This window comes from Berghia stephanieae, chromosome 5, assembly GCF_034508935.2.
Source record: "Berghia stephanieae isolate SIO BIC M18660-M18661 chromosome 5, UCSD_Bste_1.3, whole genome shotgun sequence".
NCBI lineage: Eukaryota > Metazoa > Mollusca > Gastropoda > Nudibranchia > Aeolidiidae > Berghia > Berghia stephanieae.
In genome coordinates, this window is record NC_088364.1 from 47307421 (window position 1) to 47317437 (window position 10017).

General features: G+C 36.6%; 1 protein-coding gene across 1 annotated transcript; it reads right to left on the minus strand.

The window, feature by feature from the left end:
* Positions 1-7538: 7538 nt before the first annotated feature.
* Positions 7539-9908, minus strand: LOC144973056 (uncharacterized). The gene is made up of 3 exons (XM_078915024.1): positions 9085-9908; positions 8405-8605; positions 7539-7898 (listed from the first exon to the last, which is right to left on the minus strand). Exons 1-3 carry the CDS (start codon positions 9758-9760, stop codon positions 7546-7548), a joined length of 1230 nt encoding a protein of 409 aa, XP_078771150.1. The 5' UTR covers positions 9761-9908; the 3' UTR covers positions 7539-7545.
* Positions 9909-10017: the final 109 nt, after the last annotated feature.

A 10017-nucleotide genomic window follows, 5' to 3' on the forward strand; every position in this document is an offset into this window, starting at 1 on the left:
CCTCGTCGATTGCAATGTTGAGGCCTGGAACAAACGTCGACATGAAATTCTCTCTCAGGGCAGAGATAAAGGGCCGAATCTTGAAAAGGGGATCATACTGGTTGGTGTTGTTACAGATGTGAAGGAATGATATGATGAGCACAAATCGATCCCATTTCGTTACCGCTGAAAACATCTTGTGTTCGAACACAAAATGTGTGCTCCAGTATTCATCAAGATCCTCCAGCTGTATAAGGCCCATGGCGATAATGATCCCGAAGAAGGCCCACATCTCTCCCAAAGTGACAGCCACCCACTTGCGGAACCTCGACCGTGGCGCAAGTTACCTCCCACGCAACATATCATTGGCATATCTGAGAAGAAAAACTAGAGTGTCAAATCTGATTAGTAATGACAAGTATGAAGGTGGTAAAAATTATGGTCCTGGCAATGAGGGTTATATTTATGGTGGTGGTAATTGAGATCAAGGCATTCTATGTACACATAATAAAAAAATAATTAAGTAAAAACAGTGATAAGTGATGAATATTGTGAAAGTAATGGTGATGGTAAATAATGAGAATCATGGTAATAGTGGTGGTAGGTGATGAGGATGGCAATGATAATGGTGGTGGTAGATGAAGGGGATGACAATGGTAATGTGCTGGTTGTTGTAGATGATGAGGATGACAATTTTAGTGGTGGTGGTACAAGAACAGGTTCACAGTGACATTAGTAGTGTTGGTGGATGGTAATGAAATTTTGATAAATAGTAATGGAACAGTGGTGTTAGGTGAAGATGTGACAGACTTTATCAATATGTCGGTGGTAGTGGTACGTTGTGTCTTGTATGAATGAGAATGGGGAGTTATTTTAGCTTCGGTGGTGGAAGAAATTATGGTCGTGATGCAGACCAAAATAAAGAATTGTATTAGTAATATCATGAATATGGCACAATGTGATTGAATGAAGGACATGGATAGAAATAAAAAATAAAATGAATGCTGTTACTCACCTGTTCGTCTGTTACGATGTGGTTACACATCTCGTTCGAAACATGAGATGAAAGAATTCCAATGGAGTACTCCCATCCATATCCACAAGAAGACCACTGGTACTGGTGAACGGTAGAGATGAAAGTTCAGTACTTCCAATCTGCCATTCTCACATCGACGTCATTATCACTTTCATCGTCATCATCTGTATTCTTGAGGTTCCGAATCAATCACAGAGTCGAGCTCCGAGTCAGAATCAGCCAAGACCTCACTGATAAAATTAGAGTTATCAGTCAAGCCACGTAAGACTTCAGAGTCACTCGAGTCAAGAATAAGGCTTGATTCCATCTTCGATTGAAAGTTGAAAATAATAATTGAAATAGGTAGAAATAATATTGTAAACACGTCAGCACAGTAGAGAGGATCGAGTGTTGGAATGACGCAGAAACCGGAGGGTTTTGTTTATGTTTACCCATGCGATGCTTCCGTTCACAAGGTAAAATTGTAAAGGTCATAATAACCTTGTAAATCCCCATCGCATGATGGAAAAAGTCAAACTTTCGACCAATCAAAATCTGTGACCCTTTTCTTCATTTCCTTATTAGGAAAATGGAAAATTCCATTTATGTCAAGGTGGTGTCAATGCAATGTTACGGCACTAAATATAGGTGCCGTCGCGGAAGCTGTTAGTAACTTCGTGTGCGCTAAATCTAAGGCATTGCCACCGAAGTCGCAGGATTCCTGATGCAGTAATCTTAGCGCAGATGCACTATCAGACTTAACAGAGAAGCCTTGTTCTACCTCCGCATTGCCATGACTTAACACTAACATCAGCTTCAATATCTTCCCTAGAGCTGGTATACTTTCCAGACTTCCATGCAGAGGGAAATAAATGTCTAGGCGGTCACTTGCTGAGAATGGAAATGGATGCTTGCAAATTGCCTCTTTAAAGGTTGAAAATTGAAGAAGTGATTGTTCAACTTCTCCGGGTATAATCCAACCATAGAGCTGAAGATGATTGGCAGTTGCCTTCAGAAGATCCTTAGCCTTTGCACTGTTGATGACGATGAGAGCTGGATCAAAACATGCTACATTCTTAGTGAAACGGAAGATTAGAGGACTCTTTTCAAGAATTTTTTTTTACACATGCTTTAACTAATTTTTGGAACGACAGCCTGAAATCCTTTAGCTGTAATTCTGATATTTTCTTTTTCTCAGCTGTCAAAATCTTCTCAGTATGACAGCCTATTTCAATTTTTCAATATGGTTTGAACAATTGAGTGTCGACATTTGCAAGAGTCACCATGTCGTCCATATCTTCCACATCTTTCAAAATCAAACTTTACAACTGTTTAACAGCAGCACTTATTTCCTTTGCAAGGAAGGGAACAAGGGGTTCATCACGCTGGAATTTCAATAGGAAAGGCCTTAATTTTTTACAAATAAAAACAAAGCTGTGTAGCTTGGCAATTATCAATTTATCCCCTTGATAATCCCATAAAACTTTGAAGGTTTTGCACATGGGCTCAGTGAAGCCACCCTTTTTTTTCTCTTCCTTTCCCTTGCAAGGTCTTTTAATGTTAATTTCTTGTTCATTAAAAACACTGATTTGATTTCAAGAATCATGCTATCATTGTTCGAAGTTAACAGGCCATCCGGCGAAGCAGCAATGAATGCATAATGCGGATTGATAGGTACACAATCCTGTGTTGCGTAAATTATATTGTTTGTAATCACTCCTAACAATATTCCGAATCATAGGCTCACGAAGTTTGCCCATTTGAATCGGTCTCAGGTGCGATATATCTTTTGGATTCATTAAACTATCGACGACCTCACCACAATTTTTTTTCTCAATCGAATTCAATATTGTTGAAATATTGGAAGCAGTCAGACGTAAATTTCTGTACCTAAACCACTCATCACATGATGACTGCTTAATAGTCCTCAGCTCTATTTCCTGAGCCTCCACAATTGTCACTGCCACATTTTTAAAATAAAAATCTTTATCGTCATCCGACTGGAAATTAAAATTTACACAAATGTTTTCTTTCTGGGAAACTCCAAAGAATTTTTAAAACTTGTCATTTCGTGAATGTCTTTGCCATTGTGACTCACAACTGAAAAAAATTGGAGTAACCAGGGATAAACCTTTCAGGGCATCAAAATTCACAGTTTGATAATTTTTGGCACTCGACTCCTTACCAAAAAGAGTTTTATCCTCTGATGGTGCCACTAGAAAAGTCCTTGATATGCCAAGTTTGCAGTTTCTCTATCACGGCTAAAAACAGTTCTTTGCGGCTATAGTTGTTAATGGCAAACATCAAGCCAAACACATGTTTGCAGCAGGCTGGCTGTTTTCCTCCTGCACACTCACATTTACCACTGAGCACCTGGAAAATGAAATAAGAAAGTAAGTTAAGATCACAACGAATCATTATAAAATTTTAAAACAATTCCAAAGTTATGCACCTGATGTTTGGATTTGGGAATGATTAAACTGATTAAGCTAATCTCAGACAATATAATACAGTGGCTCAGAGAATCCTGAACTGCCATCATAGAAGCAACAACAAACAGAACTGCTAATCATAAAATGATTAAGAGTAGCTTGGATGGGGTAATTAAAATTATATGTGACAATATTCTAACATCCCCAGTTCTCCTTCAAATTAGGCAATACAATTGCTTTACATGTAAGGGGACCTAAATCTCTTCGGGATGAGGTTGAATTTCTTTTTTCTTACTGACCCCCTGTCCAAACCTAACAAAAGACACCAGGTGTAGACGCAACATTTATCTGTTTATTTTTTAATATTATAATCCTGCCAGTCCAGTTTCTTACTTTGGATAAAGAAAACTTTAATTCAAGGCGAGTAACTGCCTATATTTAGTGTTTGTAGGTAACATTCACATATGGAATTTCTTCATTAATAATGATAGAAATAATAATTATAATAATACTTATCACAACCAACATCAAAGAATAGTGACTCCCCTAATTACTTTTTTTACTTTTTTTTTTGTAGTCTCAGCTTCTAGCATCCTGGCTTAGTATTCTATTCTATAGAATTTGCATGTTTCAGTCAATCAGGGTTAATAAATTGAAAATGTATTCAATCAATCATATCCATTTTTCTAAACGTACATTAATTACTTTTAACTTTTAATGAAATTATTTATTATCAGATTATTCCCATTTTATATACATACAGTACAGTTGTACCTTGCCCACTTGATTGATTGATAACAATAACAATGTATAATTTATGATAAAAATCTTTAACTTTAAGGTTAAGGCTAAGGCACTAAGGCAGAAGCAATGCGGCCGATCAGCTTCGCAAATTATGATATTCCTGGTCTCATTAACTTGATTGCTAAGCTCTAATTAGGCACCCTTGCCACAATGATATAGATATATTAAAACGAAACCAAGTCTGCACTCTCTTTAGTGAGCCGCTTATATCTTATTTTTTGTTTTTTTATTTTTTTTCGTCATTGTCAAGGCCCAAGGTGAACATAGCCCAACAATGGGTCGTAATCCCTCCATGGATTTGAACTAAATTACTAACAAAAAAAAAATTAAAAAATCTTATGTCAAAATAATGGGAACTCACCGTTTTATCTTTAGAAATCCAACATTTGACGAGATAGGATTCTCGTTTTTTCATTTCAGCCTTCACTCTAGCACGAAATTCGAACCCTTCACTGTCTTTGTCCGGCTTGAAATGAATGGATGCCACGAACCTCTGAGAAAACAGAGATTCTCCTTTTGACAGTTCGTGCCGATAATTATTGTTTGCTTTGTGGACTTGATCAAGAAGATCACAATATCTTAAAACACTTGAAAATTCAAAATCACGAATGAAACAAGGTGTAGATTTTAGACAAAAGAAACCACACTTTGGGTCGACACGCATTGTTTTAGAGCTGGCAGTCATTTTTGATTATGTTGCTGACGGAAGTCACGTGATGTCGCTTTCCGTTGCCATCCTTCGTGAATCAACCCCATTCTGCTTGCTAGGTCATCATTAATTATGGGCCCTTCAACTTTCTTTGTAACTAATACATCTTTAAAATAAGAAATTGATGAAGATGGTTGTGTTTCTGACACTTCACCGTCTTCTTGTCCATTATTTACATTAATTGTTTCGTGGTCGTCATTCAGTCATCTCTTTGTCGTAAGCATTTTTCAATTCTGTGACTACCTGAGAGACTATTCCGTGAGAGTACCTGCTTTTTTTATCCTGACATCTGAGAGACTATTCCGTGAGAGTACCTGCTTTTTTATCCTAACATCTCAGACCCAGGACTTAAAAGTAGGTTTCTTAGGAAAACACGATTTTTGTGTACTTAATTGGACTTAAAAAATAGCATGTAAAAAGTAAACGGTACTGATGGACTGACCCATATGTATATGCTATGCTAAGTAAACAATAACGAGAATTCCAGTTTAAGTTCGGATTTAAAATTCTGACATCTGTGTAAGTCTAGGCTGTGTGATCCGTCTGCTAACAATGCCACAGAATCTGCACAAGAGTCCTGTTGACTAACCTAATCTACATCTATGTTTGTTAGTTTGTCGCAACACATTGTCACAATTTGTAGGTTTTATATACCTTAAAAGTAATTGGTCCCTATCTGATACTTGCAAAACATTGCACAGGATATTTACGTAAATTATTTTTTCTGAAAATAAAAAAATTCTTGCATCGAAATTCACAATTTGTTTTCTGGAAATTCTTAGAGTGTGAAAGTAGAATAAAATGAATACCTCCCAGGTAACAGCATTGTTTCTGTTGAGAAAAAATTAAGCAGCTTAGAGGCGTCATGTCCCATCTTACTTGTTAAGTATTTTTGCTTTGGGCATATTTGGTGGTTATTTCTCTATATAAAAGTTAACTTTTTTATAACCCATCATTAGCTTTCTAGGGATGTTCTGTATGCAGATTGCAGGTTCTTTTTCATCATTCATGTCGCACCAATTACTGAAATGCTCAGTTTTTCTTTTTTTCAAGATCAGCTTGAGTTTGTACTATGGCTGTTTCATTCATGGTAGAAATCTGAGTCTTTCCTTCTTGGGAGAGATCTTACACTGCTTCTGTTTTAAACTTATAGTGGTCATAGGTCAAGAACATGGGTAGATATAAAAAATATATATAAAAGATAGCTTCCAGGAGTTCCTTAAGTGAACTATTTCCCTTTTAAAGTGTCTAAGATCCAAAAGTCTTGACCACCCAGTACCCTAAAACTGTCTAACTGTCCTTTTTAGAAAAATTGAGGACTGGGCACTTATATCAATGTTGATAAGAAATACAGGGGATGGAGAAGTGCCAGATGAAAACAGAATAAAAAATATTACAGTGTCAGAGAGCCAAACTCGGGATCTACTTGACACGGCACCCTCCACCACCTGGCTAAGAGAGAGAGAGACTAGCCACTGAGCCATCCAGCCATGCAAATATATAGCTTTTAAACTTAGTGACTTAATTTGCTCTTTCATTGAAAGTTTGCGGGGTTTGTTAGCCAGCCTCGTGATCCCCTCAGAAGTTGAGAGTAGAGCAGGGCTGCCTACCCCAGATTTCAAACTTCAGGAACACTTTACGCGGAAATTTTTTTCCACGCGAGGAATGCAAGCACCAACTCATGCAAAGCTTGGTAAACAGATTGGTTTACTAACAATATTGACACTTTTTAAAGATAAAAATTTACTCACCAAAATATTTACAGCTACCGTATATTTACATATATACATAAACTTAGAAAGAGGGTGGAGGATTTAAGCCTGAAGAGACCTGTAATAGGCACTCTTCAAACTCTTCAAATCCTTTTTGGAGTAGCTCCTCCCTAGTGCATCCCCAGGTCTAGACTTGGCCACAACCAGAGCCTCAAGTGTTTGTTGAGACATGCTGCCTCTGAAGTCTGTCTTGTTTTTTCTAACAACAGAGAAAATTCTCTCACAATGAGCAGAAGAATGAGGAATGGTGAGGAGAGAAAGCATTATCCTAGGCAGGTGGTTAAAAATGAATTTACTATCTTCCTTGAGAAGGCCGACTTGGTGCCAGTAAGTGTCTGCTCTGTCTGTTTGTATGTGTGATGTGTCTGTGCATTGGTATGTTGAAAATTCTTTCTGTATGTCTGTAAATGTTGCATTGCTAATCAGTTGAGGGAATTTTTTGAGGAAGAAGAGCATGTCTGTAAATGTGGTGTTGTTCTGCTGAGCAGGATCCGCGATACTGATGTGTTTGAGAAGTGGATCAGTGAGGGGCAGTTTTTTTTCATGTAGGAGCATGCAGCCTGATAAAACTTGATGACATCTTTGTAAAACGTTTCTACCCTCTCTGGTTTGAGAGTTCCTTCAAAGACCAGCTGGAGAGCTTCGTCACCAATGATAACATCAGAAGACTGCTTGGTGTTATGAGGTGAGAGAAAATCAACGTCCAAAATGTCAACCTCCTTGATGGCAGATGGCTTGACAAAATTGATCAAGGTGTCTTTATACAATTTCCTTAACTTTGCCTGCAATTCCTGAATCATGGGTTTGTCACATTGGAGTTCAGTGTTGATTGATTCAAACTGCTTCACAGCATGAGAAAGAAACAAACATACAGTAAAGCTTGTTTGTGGTGGAACTGAAGATGTTTTTTAGATCCCTGACCTTCTTTTTCGTGTTACATCCCTCCTTCATGCCTTTCTCCTCCTCCCTAAAAAAAGCATAGAGGGCATCCCAACTACTGATGAGCCTAGGAAGGCACATTCCAATGCTCAGCCATCTGGTAGCCACATGCTTCAGTATCTTTGTTTCCTGAATATGATGGAACAGTTGACAGCATTTCAGATCAGACTGCCTCTTGCTGCTCTTATCCAAGTAGTAGAAAACATCAATAAGAAGCTGGCTGGGACTGAAGGGCAAGGAAGCAGCACCTAATAGACAAAACAGATTAAGAGGGGTCATAATCATCTGAATGGGTAGCAGTACAATTAAAATCTGTAAGGTAAAACAAAAAACTTATAGACAACTAAATGAAAAATAAAGTTTTGTATGTTGCCCATAACATTAATATAAATAATTGTGTTGCTAATCTGTCTGCAACCATGATCCCTTCCCCACTCATACTCACAACATTGGAAAGTACAATGCATTTGAGGCAATAAATCCAAGTTTTGAAATTTGAATTTTTTAAAAATCAAAGACAACTTCGTGGTATAAGTAGAATTAATCAGTTTGGTCTTTAAAAAATTATATATATATATATATATATATATATATATATATATATATAAGAGAGAGAGAGAGAAGAGAGAGAGAGAGAGAGAGAGAGAGAGAGAGAGAGAGAGAGAGATAAAATTAAAAGGAGCAGAGTAAAGCCTTATAAACCATTCGAAGTGGACCTAAATTATTGGATATCAAACTGTCACAAAATACTCACCTTTTTCAGCAGCAATGTGAATTAAATGGCACACACATCCAGACAAATACAATTCCTGATGCTTTTTCAGCATGCAGCCATACAGCCCAGATTCCTTGCCCACCATGACGTTGGCATTGTCACTCCCAAGAGCCAGACAGTTCTCCCAAGGAATTGAATGAACACCAAACTCAGCCTCAATCAAGCCAAAGATTCTAGCACCTGAAATTGTTAAATCAAACAAATAAAAATGAGTGACCTTGATATAAAACGTTATATAACTATAACAATTACGGGATGTCTACACCTATTAAGAGAGCACTCCTTTGTAGGTAAAAAAATAGAACAATTCATAACAGCATCAATAGCCTCATTATCTACCTGTAACATATTTCCAAAAGCCTCCAATTTACAATTTAATTAATAAAAATAAAAATGAATATAATAATAATAATAATAATAATAATAATAATAATAATAATGATAATAATAATAATAATGAAAATAATAATAATAATAATAATAATAATAATAATAATAATGATAATAATAACAATAATAATAAGTCAGACATATTTTAAACACATCCCACAATACTATTTATAATATTTATAGTATAGGATATGAATAAAACCAATAGAAATAGGAATTTTATTATTAATTTATATTTTGAAAATATTATTTTTTTAAATTAGACTCACCTGTAGCAGATCCATCGATAGCAGGAACTGACAGTGCATCCGATCGTACTTCCATTATGTCAGGGTTGAAAGTTCTAACTACCAGTGGAAAAAGTTTTTCACCACCTCTATCGTTACTGCCGTCCGTTGAGATGGTAAAACATTGTGTTTTCAATCGTTCAACCAAACTGTCCACAGTGAGCGCTGACATTTCTTTAGCTATAGCAGTGCCTTTACTACGACCACACTGAAAGGATTTTGCAATCTTGGAGTCAGGGAACATTGATTTTACCCCTTTACTTAGCTTATCAAGTGATGCCATGGGAAGATTTAAATCAATTACAATATCCACCATTTTTGCCTCTGCACTTATCACTTGCATGTCAAAGTCGGTCACATTTCCACTTGGTGCTTTATTGAAAAATCCAGAAATCAAAGTGTTTGACTTTACTTTTTTCTTCAAATCACAATTTTTAATATGGCGTGCGCCTTCAACATGTCTCCTCACATCATCAACTCCACCGTGTTTAATTCCGAATGCAGAATTACAAACTTCACAAAATACGCGAGAATCGTCACTGCTCACTGGTTTAATAAAATTATATTTCTCCGTGTATTCCTCGCGGTAACATTGAAATCGTCTTTTTGAAGAAGATTCTTCAGTGGAAGTAATTTTCCTTTTTCCAATGGTAGACATTCTTGTTGATCAAGTTTACTTTTAAAAATTAGAGATATAAGACGAACGGGATAGTTGTATTTAAATGTTGAAGCCGCGACCAACGTGAATCACAAAGACGAAATGAAAATGGGAAGTGACCGGAAAATAGTAATGAACGTCGATAACAAAACAAAAATAACTAAATTATTTCATTTTTTTACACCAAAAGAGCTAAGTTGATATTTTATTCAAAGTTTGAGGCAAGAAACTTGGCTCTGATTGATTGGTGCCAAAAA